This window comes from Bos grunniens, chromosome 1 (genome assembly GCF_055505025.1).
Source record: "Bos grunniens cultivar Pamir isolate PY7600 chromosome 1, Bosgru_T2T1.0, whole genome shotgun sequence".
NCBI classification, from domain to species: domain Eukaryota; kingdom Metazoa; phylum Chordata; class Mammalia; order Artiodactyla; family Bovidae; genus Bos; species Bos grunniens.
Genome location: NC_141165.1, coordinates 31,170,495 through 31,191,594, shown reverse-complemented (window position 1 = coordinate 31,191,594; position 21,100 = coordinate 31,170,495). Strand labels below are relative to the sequence as shown.

Sequence of the window (21,100 nt, the reverse complement as noted above, 5' to 3'; positions counted from 1 at the left end):
GTAGTAAAGAATCCACCTGCCAATGCAGGAGACACAGGTTCAATCCCTGATCCGGGAAGATCCCACTTCCCGGAGCTGCAGAGCAACTAAGCCTGTGCACAACTTCTGAGCCTATGCTCTAGAGCCCGTGCTCTGCAACGAGAGAAGCCACTGCAACGAGAGAGTAGCCCCCAGTCACCACAACCAGAGAAGAGCTCATGCAGCAATAAAGACACAGCACAACCAAAAATAAAGAATAATCTTTTTTTAAAAAAAGAACTTGTCTAATGAAATCCATACAACTTTGAGGTAGTTAATAATAATATTCTAATTTTAAAGATGAGGTAATCAAGGCTTAGGTTAAATAGCCATAAAATCACAGTTTATAAAGAAACAAGACTTTCCTACAAATCTGCAACAAAACAATGAACAACCTGATTTTAAAATGGGCAAAGGACGTGAATAGACATTTCTCCAAAGAAGACATACAAACAGCCAATAAGCACATGAAAAGATGTTCAACATCACTAATCATTAGGGAAATGCAAATCAAAACCACAATGAAATATTTTATATTCATGAGAATAGCTATTGTAAAAACAAACACAGAAAAACAGAAAGTAATAATCATTGGCATAATTGAAGAAATTGAAACCCTTGTGCATTGCTGGTAGGAATGCAAAATGGTACAACCACAATTGAAAACTATTTGGTAGTGCCTCAAAAAATTAAACAAAAGTAAATGATTCAGCAATTTCACTTCTGAGTATATGCCAAAAATAACTGAGGAGAGAGACTTGAACAGATATTTGAAATACCCATGTTCATGGCAACATTACTCATAATAGCCAAAAGGTAGAAACAACTCAGAAGCCTGTCAACAGATGAATGGATAAACAAAACTTAGTAGAAACAATGAAATGTTATTCAGTCTTAAAAAGTAAGGCAATTCTGACACATGCTACAACACAGATGAACCTTGAAGACATCACGCTACATGAAATAAGCCAGTCACAGAAAAACAAATATTATATGATTCTACTTATATACGTTACCTAGTGTAACCAAACTCATACAGACAGAAAGTAGAATGGCGGTAGTCCCAGAGGACGGGGGTTGGGGAAAGGTGGATTGTTGAGGAGTTAGTCTTTAACAGTACAGTTTCAGTTTGGGAAAATGAAAAGGTTCTAGAAATAGATGGTGGTGAAGGTTGAGTAACAAGGTGAATATACTTAATGCCCATAAACTTGTCTACTATATTGGTGCTTGCCAAGGTCATTTGCCATCTGCCTAAACGGGGGAGTGAATCCTGTCTCCACACACCCTGAAGGGACTTCAGGATGGAGAGCAGAAATGAGGCACTCTCTGCTCCAGGGAATTGGAGAAGGAAATGGCAACCCACTCCAGTGTTCTTGCCTGGAGAGTCCCAGGGACGGAGGAGCCTGGTGGGCTGCCGTCTATGGGGTCACACAGAGTCGGACACGACTGAAACGACTTAGCAGCTGCTCCAAGGAAACTTGTGGCACAGGTCTTCCTAACAGTTAGATATTTTCAGAAACTGATTTTATAATTCCAATCCTCGCACCTCTTCACATTTAGAAAAGCACTAAATTCTTTCATGGTAACATCAGCTTCTCGTGACTAGCAGAAAATCTTTTGTAAAGATAACTGCTTGATTAAAGGAACTCTCCCTTCATCAAAATCACATATATTGACCTCCCCCACTGCCTCTTTGGAGCAGTTTCTCAGAGCCACCTGTGGTGCTGTCTCTCAGGCTGCAATCCTCATTTTTCCCCAAGTAAAACTTAACTTGCAACTTTCACATTGTGCAATTTTTTTTAGTTGACAAACTGTACATTTGAAAACATGGTTAAAATAGTAAATTTTATGTGTATTTTACCACAATTGCAGAAAAACAGGACAAATATTTTAACGTCTTACTTTTCCCTAGAGACCAAAAAATATCCCATCTAGCAAGGTTAGATGGGCATCTTTCTCCGTCTCTGAGAAAAGCTGTTTGGGACCAATTAGTAGAGGGTTACAGAGTTCATGAGTAGCAATTTATCTTGTAAATAAAGTAAGGAAGTATATATTCTGCTAGTGTTAGCACTTCCCTCACACACAGCAAATTGCCTTGCTGTCAGAATTGTTTCATCAATGATTCATCCAAAATACCATTAAATAAATATTGCAAGATTATACATCCATGAGTTATAAAGATTAAAGCTGGTGTGTGAAAGACAACAGACTACTAATTTATTTTACTAGGACCAAGGTAGCATTTTTACTCAAGCTGCCAAACTGCTCCTATAAAATAACAAAAACGACCAAACTAGGAGATAAGGGGAGGGGGCAGGGTTTGTTTTGTTTTTTGGCTGTGCTACAGACCATGCAGGATCTTAGTTCCCTGACCAAGGAAGGAACGTAGGCCCCCTGGAGTGGAAGCACAGAGTCCTAACCACTGGACCACCGGGGAAGTTCTGGAGCTATGTTTTCACTACTTCCTTTCTTTCAGTGCTCCGAATTAGTAGAATATTCCAACATTGCTCCCACTTTTTTTTTTCTTGAAATGACTCTGTGCACTGCATACAATGTTCCATAATTTTTTTTTTAATTTTACTGATTTATTTTATTTTTGGTTGTGATGGGTCTTCATTGCTGCTGGGACGTTTTTTCTAGTCGCAGTAAGCGGGATCTACACTCTAATTGCAGAGAACGGGCTCTAGGCTGCGTGAGCTTCAGCCCTTGTGGCACACGGGCTCAGGAGTTGTGGCTCCCAGGCTCTAGAGCACAGGCTCAATAGTTGCGGTACCCGGGCTTAGCTGATCTGCAGTATATAAAATCTTCCTGGATCAGGGATCAGACCCGTGTCTCTTATATTGCCAGGCGGATTCCTAACTACTGCTCCACCAGGGAAGCCCAAAATGTATTTTTAACAATAACGTTTTAGAAACCACATCATAGTCATGCAGTGCTCTAGCACTGCCAAAGTAAAGAAAGTGAAAGTGAAGTCGCTCAGTTGTGTCCGACTCTTTGCGACCTCATGGACTGTAGCCTACCAGGCTCCTCAGTCCATGGAATTTTCCAGGCAAGAATACTGCAGTGGGTTGCCATTTTTTTCTCTAGGGGATCTTCCCAACCCAGGGATTGAACCCAGGTCTTCCACATTGCAGGCAGACGCATTACTGTCTGAGACACCAGGGAAGCCCATTAAAATAAAGACCAAGGTTAAGGAATTCATTATGAGCCAAAGGCGGCCACCAGGTGGATTGTATTCTCAAGGTCTGAGTTACTCTCAAAACAGCTAAGCAAGGAGAAGTGGAAAGGCCCACAGATGTGCAGAGTTCACTTTATTTCATAGCAATGTTTTGCAAGTCATAAGCTTCCTGAAAGCATTACTTTTGCTTTTTTTTTGAGAGAGGGAGCCTTGGTTTTTTTTTTTTTTTGGTTTGTTTTTTAAGTTAAATCTTCCTTTCTTTATCTTAGTTTCTAAAACTTCCGCACTACATTTCATACATTAATTTTAGACATTATTCACTAAGTTTAAGAGAAATCGAGGCCCAACCCCATCCTCCCTGGTCTGACTCTGTTTTTTTGTGGGGTGCTCTAATGCACCAAGGCAGGAGCCCCCTGAGGCAGGAACAACATTGGGGCTGTCTCTGTTTCTATGTCTATTATTTCCTGTGCTCATCTTTCACCACTTGCAGAGTAGAGGAAAAGACGGTATCAACACAGTTCTCCTACGAGTAAAATGCAGGAGAATCACGATCCATCAGAGGATGGGGGAGTTTTTTGGAAGAAAAATACCTAGCTGTCAAAATGACATAGAGACAAAACACTGGATGGCTTTTAAAGTGAAAGAAGAAGAAATAAATAAATAAAAGTGAAAGAAGAAGTATAAGGCATGCAGCCTTTAAAAACAATACTTTTAAAAAACATTATGCACAAGTGAAGAGGAAAATACGACATATGGTCTTTAAAAATCATATCGAGGTTTTAAAATACTCTGCATGAAGTCAGAACATGTCATTGTTCATGACAAACACACGGAGGCCAGAGTTCAGTTTACACACAAGGAAGTGTTTCCATATTTTTTTCTCTGTAATGAGATCACATTAAGCATATTCAGTTACACTGTCATTCATTAACCTGGAGTATTCTCTGCAAAGAAATGATCAGAGAATTCAAAGTCCAATTCTCCCAGAAATTCAAGCCAGTCTTAGTTTATCTTTTAGAAAGAAAGAAAAGAATCCAGTGAAACCCAGATGGGATACAAAAGAAAAAGGGAATACATCTGGGGGTTAGAGAACAGTAGAAGCAATGGAAGGCATTGTTCCATTCCTGGAAGGCTGGTATCCAGCAGAATAGTAACTGTGCATTTAGTTTTTCTCAAGCATACCTATTTTATTAAAGGCTTCTTGTAGTTCCTCCAGCTCCTCCCGAGAAATGGTGGTGGTACTGTTCTCCATCTCTGAATAGGAAAGACTACCTTCAGGTCTTTATATCTGGAAAAAGCAACGTGAGAAAAAAGAACATGAGCCCTTTGCAAACATTTATCTAAACAAGAACAGAGGACACAGGCAGTAAAGCATCTGGAAGAAACCACCTGAGAGGTAAGGCTGACAAGGAACAAGTAGGAATAGATTCCCTGGTAACACTCTTTCCCAACATAGGTCAGGCAGACAATAACAGGGAAGAAACACTGGTTTTTTCACACCCTGTGCTTATCCAAAGCAAAGGCATTTCTCAATGGCTTGTATAATTTTCCTTTCTATTTGACTTCACTGTTTCAGAAAAATAAGCATTTCAAGTTGAGAAAAGTATAGCATTTAAAAATACTCAGGATGTGGTCAAAAAGTAAAATTTTAGGACGTGAATCATGTAAGTGAGAGGCTGATGATTTCGGGATGGAGCTTGTGGCTCAAATGTTCAACTTTACATTATTCAACCACAGCCACAGCCACCTCCTCTCCCTTTCCTTGAGCGAGGTCTTTCCCAGATTAGTGGGGCCTTTCTTATTCCAAGCAGGATAAACAAACTAAAACCAAAAAAAAGAAGACTGATGTAAAACTGGATTGTAAGAAAAGCAGGTATATAATAGTCATTGTAGAAAATAATTGGTAACAAATGCCCAAATCAGAAATGTAACTTATCCACAATCCTACTCTCCAGAAATATCAACTAGTACTTTTTGTCGTCTACATCTTTCTGGTCTGCTTTTCAAATGCACCTGTACCTTTATGGGGGCGTGAAATGTGAGTATAATTTTTTGTGCTAATATATTATATGTATCAACATAATTTTTAGTGGCCACATAATAACTTATTTGGTAAATCCCTTGTTTCACAGTGTTTGCACTGCTTCCAATTTTGCATTGTAAATGAATGCTACAATGAACAGCCTTACAGATAAATCTCTGTACACAGCCATGTTTATTGCTATAAATAAATATCTCAAGGAGGAATTATTGACTTTTGGGGAGGCCACACCTCATAGCTTGCAGTGATCTGATTTTCCCAACCAGGGACTGAACTCAGGCCACAGCCGTGAAAGCGCCAAGTCCTAACCACTGGACTGCCAGAGAATTCCCAAGAATTACTTACATTTTTAATACTTCTGATATGTAACAAGGCAACTCCTATTTTTTTTTCAGATAGCAGGATTAATTTTATTTTATTTTTAAACTTTACAATATTGTATTGGTTTTGACAAGTATTGAAATGAATCCGCCACAGGTATACCTGTGTTCCCCATCCTGAACCCTCCTCCCTCCTCCCTCCCCATACCATCCCTCTGGGTCGTCCCAGTGCACCAGCCCCAAGCATCCAGTATCGTGCATAGAACCTGGACTGGCGACTTGTTTCATATATGATATTATACATGTTTCAATGCCATTCTCCCAAATCATCCCACCCTCTCCCTCTGCCACAGAGTCCAAAAGACTGTTCTATACATCAGTGTCTCTTTTGCTGTCTCGTATACAGGGTTATTGTTACCATCTTTCTAAATTCCATATATATGTGTTAGTATACTGTATTGGTGTTTTTCTTTCTGGCTTACTTCACTCTGTATAATAGGCTCCAGTTTCATCCACCTCATTAGGACTGATTCAAATGTATTCTTTTTAATGGCTGAGTAATACTCCATTGTGTATATGCACCACAGCTTTCTTATCCATTTGTATGCTGATGGACATCTAGGCTGCTTCCATGTCCTGGCTATTATAAACAGTGCTGCGATGAACATTGGGGTACACGTGTCTTTTTCCCTTCTGGTTTCCTCAGTGTGTATGCCCAGCAGTGGGATTGCTGGATCATAAGGCAGTTCTATTTCCAGTTTTTTAAGGAATCTCCACACTGTTCTCCATAGTGGCTGTACTAGTTTGCATTCCCACCAACAGTGTAAGAGGGTTCCCTTTTCTCCACACCCTCTCCAGCATTTATTGCTTGTAGATTTTTGGATTGCAGCCATTCTGGCTGGCGTGAAATGGTACCTCATAGTGGTTTTGATTTGCATTTCTCTGATAATGAGTGATGTTGAGCATCTTTTCATGTGTTTGTTAGCCATCTGTATGTCTTCTTTGGAGAAATGGCAACTCCTATTTTTAAAGTGAATTCGTGGTTTGACTATTCAATATAAAGCTAAAGGTGAGTACAAATTATGTATACCACTTATACACACCTCATTACTTTAATGTGTATTTCAGAAAGTGAAAATGAACTAAATAAGTACTGAAACTAAGTAGGAAAAAAAATTTTTATACACATATTTATATAAGAGGTTCAACATCATCCCTGAACATGTCTGATTTGGGGGGAAGCATATAATTTTTTGAAATAATTGAATTAAAATTTTCACTGCTGCTGCTGCTGCTAAGTCACTTCAGTCATATCCGACTCTGTGCGACCCCACAGACGGCAGCCCACCAGGCCCTGCCGTCCCTGGGATTCTCCAGGCAAGAACACTGGAGTGGATTGCCATTTCCTCCTCCAGTGCATGAAAGTGAAAAGTGAAAGTGAAGTCATTCAGTCGTGTCCGACTCATAGCGACCCCATGGACTGCAGCCTACCAGGCTCCTCCATCCATGGGATTTTCCAGGCAAGAGTACTGGAGTGGGGTGTCATTTCACTGATTACTTAAAAATCATATTAAATTATGTGAATCCTTCTAAAGAGTACAGTATATTTGTCATTCATGATCTGTAAACCAAGTTGTTTAGGATTTTTGTTATTCTTTCAAAAGACATTATTTTTGTTAAAGTACAGTTGGTATACAATATAGTGATTCACAATTTTTAAAGGTTATACTCTATTATAGTTATTATAAAATATTGGCTATATTTCCTGTGCTGTACAATAAATCCTTGTCACTTACTCTACACCTAATAGTTTATACTTTTTAATCCCCTATCCCTGTGTTGCCCCTTGCCCTTCTCTTTCCCCACTGGTAACCACTGGTTTGTTCTCTAAATCTGGGAGTCCACTTCTTTTTTGTTGTTGTTATATTCACTAGTTTATTGTATTTTTTTAGATCCCACGTGTATGTGATATCATGCAGTATTTGTCTGTCTCTGATTTATTTCACTTAGCATAATGCCTTCCAAGTCCATGCAGGTTGCTGCATATGGCAAAACTTCATTCTCTTTTACAGCTGAGCAGTATTCCATTGTGTGTGTGTGTGTGTGTGTATGTACATCTTCTTTAGCCATTCATCTACTGATGGACAGTTAGGTTGCTTCCATATCTTGGCTACTGCAAATAAAACTGTTAGGAACATCGAGGTATAAGTATCTTTCGGAAAGCGTTTTGGGGGGGGTTTGGTTATATACTCAGGAGTGGAATTTTGGGGTTTTATGGTAGTTCTTGGAGAAGGAAATGGCAACCCGCTCCAGTGTTCTTGCCTGGAGAATCCCAGGGATGGGGGAGCCTAGTGGGCTGCCGTCTATGGGGTCGCACAGAGTCAGACATGACTGAAGTGACTTAGCAGTAGCAGCGTGGTAGTTCTATATTTAGTTTTTTGAGGAACCTCCCTACTGTTGTCCATGGTGGGCTTCCCTGGTGGCTCAGATGGTAAAGAATCTGCCCACAGTGTGGAAGATCCAGGTTTGATCCCTGGGTCAGGAAGATTCCCTGGAGAAAGGGATGGCTACCCACTCCAGTATTCTTGCCTGGAGAATCCCATGGACAGAGGAGCCTGGCTACAGTCCATGGAGTCCCAGAGTCAACGTAACTGAGTGACTAACACTTTCACTTTCACTATTTACATTCTCACCAACAGTGTACAAGGGTTCTCTTTTCTCCACATTCTCTTCAACATTTGTTATTTGTGGTCATTTTGATGATAGCCATTCTGACAGGTGTGAGGTGATATCTCATTTGGTTTTGATTTTCATTTCCCTGATGATCAGTGATGTTGAGCATCTTTTCATGTGGCTGTGACCACCTGTAATTCCTCTTTGGAAAAATGTCTATTCAGTTCTTATCTTCATTTTTTAATTAGGCTGTTTGTTTTTTTGATCTTGAGTTATATGAACTGTTTATATATGTTGGATATTAACCCCTTATCAGTCCTATCATTTGGAAATCTGTTCTCCCATTCAGTAGGTTGCAAAATGACAGATTTCTATGTCTTACAGTTACTCTGGGGCCTGATTCTAACTAAATATGTAATAAAATTGTTTAGTTTTTAAATACATACATACACCATTGCCCTCTATTTCTTTCTACACTTTTTAAAAAAAACCTGAAGAGCTCAGTTCTGTAGAGTAAGAAAAAGGCAGTAAATGCAATTTCTTACATGTTAGCAGTAAGTACATATTCACATTTTATTGAATTCTCACTTTTAGAATGTTTACTTATTTTGTGGTGAAAGAGATGAAACAGTCCTTTTAGAACGTTTAAGAATAACCTCCCAGTCTGCAAAATGCTAATTCTGTTTTGGCTGGCTTCCAGTTTCTGTGGTTTGGTCATTCTGCATATCCTTTCCCATATTCAGAATGGTTTCTATCCCTTGCCTCAAGTTTTAAAAATAGTGGTCCAATTTTAGCATTTGCACTCCACAGAAATGCTGCAAATTAACGGTCCTTGTGTTGACCTTGCCTATGAAATGATAAATACACCTGGGGTTCCATTCTTTGCTCAAGCCTATTTAAATATATGTCACTTGTTAATTACATGAAATATTTTTATTCTCCCATAATCCAGCAGAACCAGCACATAAAATTAGTGAAAAAGCAATTTACCCAAATGTTATTATAAGTATAAAGAAGTTTGTAGCATTACACAAGTCCTTTAGTATTTAAATGAAGCAAATATAATAGATGCATTACACAAGTCCTTTAGTATTTAAGTGAAACAAATATAATAGATACAGAACAATCTTTAAAATATATTCTTCTTCTGGTTTTTTTTTTTTTTTTTTGGCCGCAACATGCAAGATCTTAGTTCCCTAATCGGGAATAGCATCTTCGCCCCCTCCATTGGACATGGGGTCTTAACTACTGGACCACCAAGGAAGTCCCTTTAAGATATATTATTAAAAGAATAAAACAAGGAACAGAAAATTCAGTATGGCTGGGGGAGGGGGAGCTATATCAGTTGTATATTTATAAAAGCATTTCCAGAAGGATACAAAGAAAGGTAATAGTGATTGCCTTTCTAGGGGAAATGGGGAATTGGAGGCCAAGTAAAAAGGGAGCTTATTTTTCATTACATATTTTTAGTCACTTTTTTAGACTAAAGGCAGCCAAAATAAAAAATAACTGAAAAACAAGAGAAGTGATTGTGATGGGAACTTCCCAGGTGGTCCAGTGGCTAAAACTCCACACTCCCAATGCAGGCGACCCGGGTTTGATGCCTGGTCAGGGAACTAGATCACACATGCTGCAACCAACAGTTTTCATGCCATAACTAAGACCCAGTACAGTCAGAAATAAATATTTTTTTAAAAAAGAAGTAATTGTGGAAAGACAATGGAAACAAAATAAATACTAGTGGTCTGAAAGTATACATTATTGAATACTGACAGACAATAAGATTACTATATATAGTTCTTACACTATATGTTACAATTTTAAGTAATATTTGCCTCATATTTCCTTAGAGGCAAAATACTATGATTAAAATAGCAAAATAATTTATAGCTTTCTACAAAGGCATGAAGATTTAGCAGTAGAATGGTAATGGAAAACATATCGCCTCTTTCATAAGTGCAGACTCATGCATACAGTATCAATATTTTTCTAGATTTTTGCAAAATTATGATAATCAAGTACAATGCAAAAAACTAAGACACTACATAGTGTGTCTTAACAAGCATTTTTATATTGCACAATAAACCTATCAGGAGTAACACACTGTTGGCTGAGAAAATATAGCTGTTGAATTTGATGTATAAAAAACTGTTCTAGCTACCTGATCCCAAATAAATTGCTTACTATGATGTTTTTCCATGGGAAAATGTTTCTGCTACAATAAGATAGCACAGACTTCTTAAAATTTTGCGACCCCATGGACTGTAGCCCACCAGGCTCCTCTGTCCATGGAATTCTCCAGGCAAGAATACTGGAGTGAGTTGCCATTTCCTTCTCAGGGAATCTTCCCAACCCAAGGATCTAACCTAGGTCTCCCACACTGCCAGCAAATTCTTTACTGTCTAAGCCACCAGGAAAGGCCCTAAAACTTTATGGAAGAGAATTAAATTTTCAAAGTAGTAGGTAACATTTTAGAAGAAAACCCCAATGACCCTATAGCTAGTAGCCCAATATTTTTCTTACTAGTCCCATAGTTAGATGATTAATGCACTCTCTTAAATGCTTTGTGTCCATTCTCTTTCTCATGACTCCATAAGGCAGGTACTGTCCTCATTTTATAATTGACAAAGGGATGGTTCAGAGGATTCAATAACTTTCTCAGTGTCCCAACGTGAAGAACTCTCAGAGGCTCCGAACCAAGCTGTAGCAGAGCCCTACTGTGTCTTATTCCTTCCTCTAGGCCAGTACCTTCTGAAGTCTCCCCAATACAATCTGATATCAAACCATAAAATGTATAAATATGTAACTGTCCAATAATCATACAATAATTTATGTAACATATGAAGCATATATACCTGTGAAATAAGAATTTGCATTTTAAAAGAAATCAGCCCCTGTAAAATTCTTTGTAAAGTTTTGGGGACAAACTTCCAACTAGGTCAACTCATACTTATCAAGCACATAACTTGTCAGTCCTGAAACACCAAAACACAGAGTCACTAGAATTCACTCTGTAGTTTTAGAAATGAAGCACCCATCACTAATCGGTACCCAGACACCTGGCACTGACGCTCACCTACCTGGATGCCTGAGATGGCTCAGAACAGCACAGCTTTCCAAAGTCAGTCCTATGAAAAGGAGCCAGAGACAGCCAGGATCACTGTCAGAGACCCAGCAACAGGGAAGGTTATGCTGGATTTTCTAGACAGGTACATCTTCCCATGGCTTTTGACATGTGTCTGTCCTATACATCTTCAGTAATTGCAACTCTTCTTTCCTCCTGTTTTTTTCTTTTTTTAGCCCATATAATTTTAAATAACACCTTCTTTTACCAAGTAAAACCTTTCTTCCCTGTCTTAATTCTTAAGTGTACCCTGACACAACCAAACATAAATTTGGAAAGTTAACAGTATATTCTAAAAATGGACTTCTTAATTTAGATGAAATTGGATCTGATCTTTTCTCCTCCCTCAAATTTCTAGCTTCCTTGAACCTCTAAAAGCTTTACCAAAATTAGCCTAAGTAGCTCTTTATGGCTGGCAGGTTCTAAAGTTCTTTGGACAGTTTCAGAAAAAAAGGCATCAGAAACAACTCTGAGACCACCAAGACTTTGATGCCTTTCTACCAGTCCCAAAGGCCCAAACTGTGAGGGACCGAAGCTGTCTTCACTGGTACTTTCTGGCTTCCCAGCTCTTCTGCTTTCCCTCCTCTCACTGCGGTCCCAGGTCCGGGTCACCTGAGATTCTGAATTCTTGAGGGAGCCACTGACTCAGGGCACGCAGCCTTTCCCCTAGTCCATCTTCCAAAATTCCCTTCTTCCCTCACTCCCCCTTCCCTAGTATTGTAAACGCTGATGGCAAATACTTAGAACTTTGAGTGAGGCTGGAACCACGCTGTTCTCCTCACACAATAACCTCACCATTTACCTATTCTTCTACTGATGGAACAAACATCCCTCACCATTTACCTATTCTTCTACTGATGGAACAAACATCCCTCACCATTTACCTATTCTTCTACTGATGGAACAAACATCCTCCCTTAAAATGTAAATTAGAAGACTACTGAGATTAGATAACCTGCCCAAGGCAGGCAGGCAAAATAGAAGATTAAAAAACAAATCAGCTTCTTAACCTAAGCTCTCAAATCTACATACAGTTCAATTAATGTCCCTATCCCTGTTCTCCCACTGCCAGCATCACAGGTAGTTCCCACACACACGTAGTTTTGAAGAAAGGGTTGAGGACCAATTGACACTTATGTATGAGTGACTAACAAACCCTCAAGGTGTTAAATTATTCCAACCATATTTTTATTTTAAGGGCATCTGCCTGTTTTCTTTAGTTGAATAATGGGTAAATACATGATTGTTTAATCAACAAAATATTTATACAACAGTAGGATAAATGAACTGCATCTACCTGCTTCTTAAAAAAAATAGTAAATGGAAAAACCAAAGTGCTAAAGGATACACACAGTATACCAATTATTGTAAATTATAAAACACAGAATACTTTACGTGTCCTTTATCCTACCGTACACATGTAGTAAGACTTAAAAACACACGGGAAAGACACAACAAATTAAGAATAGTGTTTGTCTATGGAAAAGGAGCTTCCCAGGTTGTCTAAGGAGAAGGGCTTCCCAGGTAGCGCTAGTGGCAAAGAACCCACCTGCCAATGCAGGAGACTTAAGAGATGTGGATTCGATCCCTGGGTTGGGAAGATTCCCCAGAGGAGAGCACAGCAACCCACTCCAGTATTCTTGTGTGGAGAATCCCAAGGACAGGGGAGCCTGGCGGGCTACAATCCATAGGGTCAAAAAGAGTCAGACATGACTGAAGCGACTTGGCACACGCATGCATGTGGAGAAGGAGGTAAGGGGCACATCTGCGGGCTAGAGCTGATCTTTTTTTTTTTAATGATAAATTCGAAACAGTTATGGTAAACTTTTAACATCTGTTTTAAATAATTCATTACTTTAATTTTTAAACTCAGTAAAAATAATAAAGATAACAAAAGAATGTGTTTTGAAAAGGGAAAAATTTCCCAAAGCCCCTCAAGGTTTTTTGGGGAAAAAATCTCTTTAATACTTTAATCATAAGCAATAAAAATAGTTAATAATATTGGGGCAGAATAATTTATTGAAATATAACTTGTATTTATTCTCCCACCCCGTTCAAAAACCAGTAACTAAATCTTGTCTTAGGAGTTCTGGCAGTCCAGAAGGCAAAAGCAGATTGGAACCTGCGGTCCCTTCAGTCTTTGGACAGAAGCACAAGCCTTCTCGGGGCTCACTTAGGCTGGTTGTGCTGGGAATGGGGCAGCAGGAGAAGACCACCTCTGAAGAAGATGAAGAGGAGGAAAGATTATCCTGGTGGAAACGGAGGGGAAGCCGTGGATGTGAGCAAAGAGGCCCGGGGAAGGCAGAGAGAAGGGACGAAGTGCCACAGAACCTCTGCTGGAGGGACCCACGGGCTGAGCCGGTGCATGTTTCCCAGGCCCCCTCAGAGGATGAAGGACCAAGGATGAAAGCCCTTCCTCCCAGCCTTTGCCGTCTCTAAGATCCCGAGACAACAGAGGCTGATGGACAGATTCCAGGTGCCTAAGACTTGACGGGACTCAGGCAGGATGAGGCATCACAGTCAAAATAAAGTTGCTTTCAAGAACATAAAGAGGGGATTCCTTGGCTGTCCAGCAGTCAGGATTCCACACTCTTGCTGCCAATGGTGTCGGTTCAATCCCTGGTCCAGGAACTAAGAATCCCCAAGTCACGTGGTCAAAAAATAGAATACAAAGAAATGTGATATTTCTTTCCTACCTGACTTTTTTACGGTAAAAGCCTTGATGGTGTCTCTCTAGAGAAGTGACTAGGATCAGGGGTGCCAGGGCATTTCAGTATCTTCTACTGGTGTCCCCTCCTTCCCTTCTTCACCAACTGTGATCCTAGCTCCCACCACAGCCCTCCTCTTTGCCTATTACATTCTATATTCAACTCTCCATTACAGTTGAAAGATCACAGGGTCACTGGAATATATCCCTATGTGAAAAGTAAACAGCAAAGAAATATAAATTAATTGAAGAGTTTTCTTTCTAGTGTAAAGGAAATCTGGAAAAATATTTTCATCTGTCTATAATATTTCCAGCAATTGCCTTTTTTGATTGCATTTCACTGCATCATTCATTTTGTAAAAAGCAAACATTCATGTTCCGTATCAACTTGTTCAGTTTTTCAAATCAGACTTTCTTTAGTTAACAGGAAAGTCCACCGACTCACTAATATAAGTGTGAATTTGGATACCACTGAGTTTGTTAAATATTAGTCTCCTACTCTACATACCAACCTGGATAGCCCTTTGGACAGAGAGAATTTTTAATGGGTACACTAATTCAAATTTTCCCTGAGCATCCTTCTGGTCTGACAGAACTGAGCTCAACTTCCTCATTCATTCTACAAGAGGCAGACATGTTAGGTAAAAAACATTCCTAAAAAGTGATTAATTTGATTGCTAACAGCTAGAATTTTTTAACCCCCAAACTATTTTTTAAAATAGTAGCTATGGTTACTATGAATTAACTTTTTCTCAAATAAGCAAAATAACTTCCTAAGTGCCTGCACCAGAAAACATAATTAGACACCATTATGAGGAGTTAAGCCAGGATTAACACCTGGGATGAAGGGGTTTGGCTCCAGGTTGACTCATTTGTGACCTCTCAAAGGGACGCCTGCCAATCTCCTGCTAAAACAAACAAGACAAAAAAATAACAATACTGTTATTGCTATCTTAATGTTGGGGCTCTTCCCCCCTCTTTAGTTTTTCCAAGTCTTAACCATCTCATTACTCCCCACACTACCAAGTTAACATGCTTTCTGCCCCTAACTCTCAACCAACAGTCCACTCACCACCCCCGACATGTCCTTAACTCCTTCCCACCTGCCTTAGATATGAGCACCTCTGTCTTTTCCTTGCCTCTTATGTATTATCTACATACATTATTGTGATGGCAATGGATACAATAATACATTCATTATTGTATTCTTGAATATGTGTTGTCTTGTAATAGTCACATTTTGCTATTTTATTCTTATCTTCCTAACATCATTGCTGTCTCTTTGCAGGTAAAAAATATATGTTTTCTTCTTTTTGTGTTCCCCATGGTCTTATCATACTATATATATGGGAAAATATTAGTAAAATTTATTAATAGCGATATTTCCCTTCATAGAGCAGGGATGAAAAAGTGAAAGTGTCAGTTGCTTAGTCGTGTCCAACTCTTTGTGATCCCATGGACTGAAGCCTACCAGGCACCTCTGTCCATGGAATTCTCCAGGCAGGAGTGGGGTGCCATGCCCTTCTCCAGAGGATCCTCCCAACTCAGAGATCGAACCCAGGTCTCCTGCATAAGCAGGCAGATTCTTTACCATCTGAGCCACCAGAGAAGCTCCAAGAGCAGGGATGGTACTAGATCAAAAAAGGGCCAAACCAAACAATGGTCCATGGGAAATGTGTCACCAACAGATAGGTAAAAAGACTAAGTGGGGGTTTCAGCATCTCAGTAACCAGTCCTCATTCTCTCCCCTCCTTATTATTTATTCAACAATGACTTATGAGCACCTGTTCATGGTGCTGAGTATTAGAGGCACAAAGATGGCACTGAAACATGGGTTCAAAATCTTTCAAAATAATCTTTAGTCAACCTTTCCCTTAAATCTTGCAAAATAATTTTTGTCAACTTTTTCCTAGTTCAATTTAGTCGCTCAGTCATGTCCTACTCTTTGCGACTCCATGGACTGCAGTACACCAGGCTTTCCTGTCCATCACCAGCTCCATCAGCAAAGTAGAGAAGAGCAGAGAGAATCTGTATACATCTTGTCCCCACTCGTTGCATGGGTCACCTCCATGACCAGCCTCAGTTACACTCACCGTAGTTCTGTGTCTCTGTACACCTCAGCATGGAATTGGGGTTGGCTTCTGAGTATTGAGTGGCTGCTAGAATTTCCACCAAGATCTTTCTACATCCATTTACTTTAAAGCCCCATTATGAAGCCTCTGGTTGGGGAGCTTACATTCATTCAAGTACTCAATGAGTAAGTATTATTTGACTGGACTAATGAGATTTAAAGATGAATAAGAATCAGTCTCTTCTAAAACAACATTCAATATAATACTGACCACGTTCAGCTATAAACACCTGAGAAGCTTAACTAAAACTGATTTTGGGGTAAATGACAAAGTAATCTTATGATTACATCTCTCTGATAAACAAACGAGAATCAATTCCTAATTCACTTTCTGTTTTAATCTGGATTTAAAGGCCCCTCTTCTACACTATATATCACTTCCTGTAGGGGCATTCAGTATATATCATATATAATCCTGGGTTGGAACTTTCTGGATGAATTGTAGCCAAGGCAATCATAGCATATGGAGTAGAATGCAAGAAGGCTAAAAGAGGTGTGTGTGTGTGTGTGTGTGTGTGTAGTAGAATACAAGAAGGCTAAAAGGGTGTGTGTATGTGTGTGTGTGTACACATGCACGTGTATGTACACAGCACACGCAAACATATGCATTGGAGAGAAAACAAGAATGAGAGAAAGAGACCTAAAACTTTTGAATAAAACAGAAACAGGAGCTCTCAGAGAAGCATTTAGCAGGTGAAGGACTCATGTTGCAGCAAAACTCTCTTACTTTATTTCTCTTTCTTTCTTAAAACAAAAGTGCAAATCAGAGGTGGGCATGACCCAAATCAAAATACCTATGTAAAAGCATGTGGTGAGTCAACAAGTATTTGGAGTCCAAAAGTGGACTCAGACCCAAAAAAAGCAGATTATACAGAAGGACTTGGAAAAAATAACCATCCCAAGGACAGACACAAGAAGCTGCTGGCACCACAACTCTGACCTTCAATACTTTGTGTATGTGATTTGGTCACTCAAGCACAGAGGTTCAAAAGTCATTTGACTTATGCAACTGAATGAGTAGTTGTGAAGAGTTTGAGTTGCTCACTGAATGATTAAATGAGTGTGTAAAAAAATACTAATAATTTGGTCTTTCCTCACAATGCCCTTATCAGAGTTCTCCTCATTATTCCTGACTAAAACCAAATAAGTGCTGGCTCAGTTCTGAAACCCTAATACTGACAGTGGGTGCAAGTGCAGAAGCGGTAAAGCACTAGCCTAGGCAGAGGGGACAATATGTAAAGCTCATCTCCCACTCTGTGCCCTCGGTCCACCCGGACAGGTGTTCTAAAGGATCCGCCATGCCTGCATGGTGTAGACACAGCTCCTCCACTGCAGCCTGTCCAAGGGGCAGGGAAAGCTCTGCCCCTCCGTTAGCCAAAGTTAGTAATTTTTTTTAAGTTGAGAAATAGGAAACTACATTAAATGGATAGCTAAAAGAAGGAAAGTTATGACCAACATAGACAGCATATTAAAAAGCAGAGACATTACTTTGTCAGGAAATGTCCATCTAGTCAAGGCTATGGTTTTTCCAGTAGTCATGTATGGATGTGAGAGTTGGACTATAAAGAAAGTTGAGCACCGAAGAATTGAAGCTTTTGAACTGTAGTGTTGGAGAAGACTCTTGAAAGTCCCTTGGACTGCAAGGAGATCCAACCACTCAGTCCTAAAGGAAATCAGTCCTGAATATTCATTGGAAGGACTGATGCTGAAGCTGAAACTCCAATACTTTGGCTACCTGATGGGAAGAACTGACTCACTGGAAAATGACCCTGATGCTGGGAAAGATTGAGGGCAGGAGGAGAAGGGAACGACAGAGGATGAGATGGTTGGATGGCATCACCGACTCAATGGACATGAGTTTTGGATAAACTCCGGGAGTTGGTGATGGACAGGGAGGCCTGGCATGCTGAGGTTCATGGGGTCGCAAAGAGTCGGACTCGACTGAGTGACTGAACTGAACTGAAAAGATACAAAGTAGAGTTTATTGATCAAAGTTTAAGTCAAGAATATGTATAGAAGATTGTAATTAGAACCACTGGAGGTGTGAAACAACAGGAAGCCTTAGTCCCCCAGTCTTCCTGAAGCTTCAAGCTCTAAATTCAAAATTAAAGGAATATAACGAAAACTGAGGTTATTATGATCTATGAAGTGGCAATTGGTACTTCTCAGAGCCTACTGGCCAATGAAGCCCTATGACCCCAAGCTCAGCAATATCTTTGTTCTGCAAGCCATGGAAATTCTTCCCCGTTATTGAAGTCTAAGAGGAGGGAGGAGGTCCCTATATCCTATATAGAAGGTCCCTGTATCTGACTCCCCATTCTCCACCCCTTTTCCTGATGTGTCCATGATGCTAACCAGGGCTTTAAAAGGGGAAGTCAAGGCAGAGGTCCAGTAAACTGTTGTCTAGCAGAATCAGGCCCAAAGTTGCCTGGTCTTCTGGTGTTTAAAGGGAAGCCAGAAATGCTTTTTTTCCTTCAGAAATCCACATTTTTACATGAACTTTGATTTTTAAATTTGGGAAACAATTTGAATTACTATAAACACCAGGGGTATCAAACTAGAACTCTGGTCTATTCATTTTGGTTCTGCAGCTCCCTAATTTTAAGTTATTCCACTTGGCCCCTCTAAGGACCTCAGAGGAAATGCTGTGTCTCTCTAGAAACACTCCAAACAAATTAGCTCATTCTAAGGGCCAGAGGAAAATATTTAGTCCCTTGATGTATGAAAACACAACCTCAGTTGTGCACCACTCATGACATCCCTGATCCCAACGAGGGACATTTCCAAGGGTCAGTTCCTCTGAGAGAAGAGGGGCCAGCAGGTCACGAGCCCATCAATCAGATTCCCACTCAGGTAACTGGATCTGCCCGCCATCCCAGGATCTTTTCTTCTCATTTATTATTTATATCCCATCTACTCTCCCCCAACCCTACCCCCGCTTTAGGACTTCTCTGGCTGAGAAAATTCAATACAAAGTGTTACCCAAGTTCCTATCATATTGTGTTACAATATCAACACTTCAAGTATTATTTTCTCCACATGCTTTGTTTCTTCTCTAGCAACTGTCTCTGAACTTTGGGTAACAGCATTAATTTTATCTGGGGGGTTCTACTCGTTCCCTATAATCTATCCATGACATTTGAGCAAAGCTCCGGGTCCAAGCCAATCAGCACATCGTACTTCTCAGCCACAGTGATTTGGTTTAGGGACAGGCATATCACCCAGTTGGAGCCAACAAGACAGAAGAAAGCTTTTGTGAAACTTTCTATAATGGGGGCCTACACACTCCTCTGGATCCCTACTGATGAGGATGTAGAGGCCAGAGCATCTGTAGCCATTCTGCCTCCATGAAGAAGGAACCCAGGACTGAGAATGAAGCTAAAACCGACACTCAGAAGAAAGCAGAGACGATGAGTAAAGAGAAAACACCACACCTGGCAGGGCTGAATCTTGAATTCCACCATGCTAAAGCCTTTGTGCTTTTTCTGCTAAGTCGCTTTAGTCATGTCCGACTCTGTGTGACCCCAGAGACGGCAGCCCACCAGGCTCCCCCGTCCCTGGGATTCTCCAGGCAAGAACACTGGAGTGGCTTGCCATTTCCTTCTCCAATGCATGAAAGTGAAAAGTGAAAGTGAAGTCGCTCAGGTTGTCTACTTGAAAGTTATACAGTCGTGTCCGACTCCTAGTGACCCCATGGACTGCAGTCTACCAGGCTCCTCCATCCATGGGATTTTCCAGGCAAGAGTACTGCAGTGGGGTGCCAGTGCTTTTTCTAGCTACTTGAAACTATATTTTAAAGCCAGTTAAACTGGCTTTCTGTTACTTGCAACAATGAGTCCAAACTGATAACAAAGAGCAATGACATACATAATTTACAAAAAGAAAATGGAAAAAGGTGGGTGTCATTTCCTCAAAGGATAGAGTATTTGGACATCCTGAATTGGGAAAGAAATTAACCATAATTATATTTTCTGAATAGAGTTACACTTAGATAAGAAACATCATTTTTTCATAATTTGTAATTTACCCCCACCACACCTAATCCCAGAAATTCAATGCGTCAGTTAGTTTACGGTTGCTCCCATAGCAATCATCGGCGTTAAGATTATAGTCATAGCCTAAATGCCTCCCAGTCTATGGCTTCTTTGTACTGTTTTTTTTCCTTCTCTTTATCCACAAAGGTTTTTCCTACTTCTCTCATAAGTCACTTCTAACTGGAGATGATAAACTAAATAGTAATATAGTATGAGAAATGACAGATATTTCTGGTATGAGGCAGGGCACGGCAATCTAGCTACAATAAGGAACATTCAAAGTCAACAAATCATTAAAATCAGGAAATTACTAACTCAATGCAGGTAGAAGGGGAAAAAAATAATTTACATAGTCTCTCAGAGTAAAAAAAAATAAACACACAAGATGTTTGGAGGTTTATCCCATGCTCAACCCAAAATAGGTACCCTCAGGCATCAAGTCCCTGTAAGTTAGTGCAATTTCCAAAAGGATACTTAACCCAGACCACAGTAGGACTCATACTATAATCTGCTGTGTGGAACAGCAATGTGCTTCCAACATACAAAGGGAACAAGAAAGATGCATGGCACACAGGATTTAGGAATGAATGAGGCTGAATAAATAAAACTATTTTTCTATTTTTATAATAGCGTTTTTATACATTATCAGATATCACATGGCTTCTCAAGGAAATTGGCCTGAAATAAACTTTGGATATGAACATTAGAAATGACAGATCTTTCTTTTCTGTACATAGATAAGATTTAACACTGTTTAAATCATCTAAACCCTTTATGATTTTTTTTTTGTCTTCTATCAGTTACTGAGAATTTTCTCATTGTTGTAAATTTCCCAGTGTAATTGCAAATTTGTGTCTTTCTCCTTTTTGTTTAA

The 21,100-nt window shown here is 39.8% G+C and overlaps 1 protein-coding gene and 1 long non-coding RNA gene across 5 annotated transcripts in view; one reads left to right on the top strand and one right to left on the bottom strand.

The window, feature by feature from the left end:
* The window catches only part of PLS1 (plastin 1), a 127,780-nt gene that overhangs the window by 52,980 nt on the left and 53,700 nt on the right, over positions 1-21,100 (bottom strand). For 3 of the 4 annotated variants that reach the window (XM_086383675.1, XM_086383509.1, XM_086383596.1), the window contains one exon: positions 4,379-4,484. In XM_086383675.1, coding sequence (XP_086239801.1) covers positions 4,379-4,448 — 70 coding nt within the window. In that variant the 5' untranslated portion in view covers positions 4,449-4,484. Of the gene's footprint in view, positions 1-4,378; positions 4,485-11,310; positions 11,359-21,100 lie in introns of all 4 variants that reach the window. The other variant, XM_086383768.1, reaches the window with a different exon arrangement.
* LOC147379232 (uncharacterized) lies at positions 6,497-14,036 on the top strand. The gene is made up of 2 exons (XR_015157639.1): positions 6,497-6,626; positions 13,439-14,036. It is a non-coding gene; the product is annotated as an uncharacterized LOC147379232 (long non-coding RNA).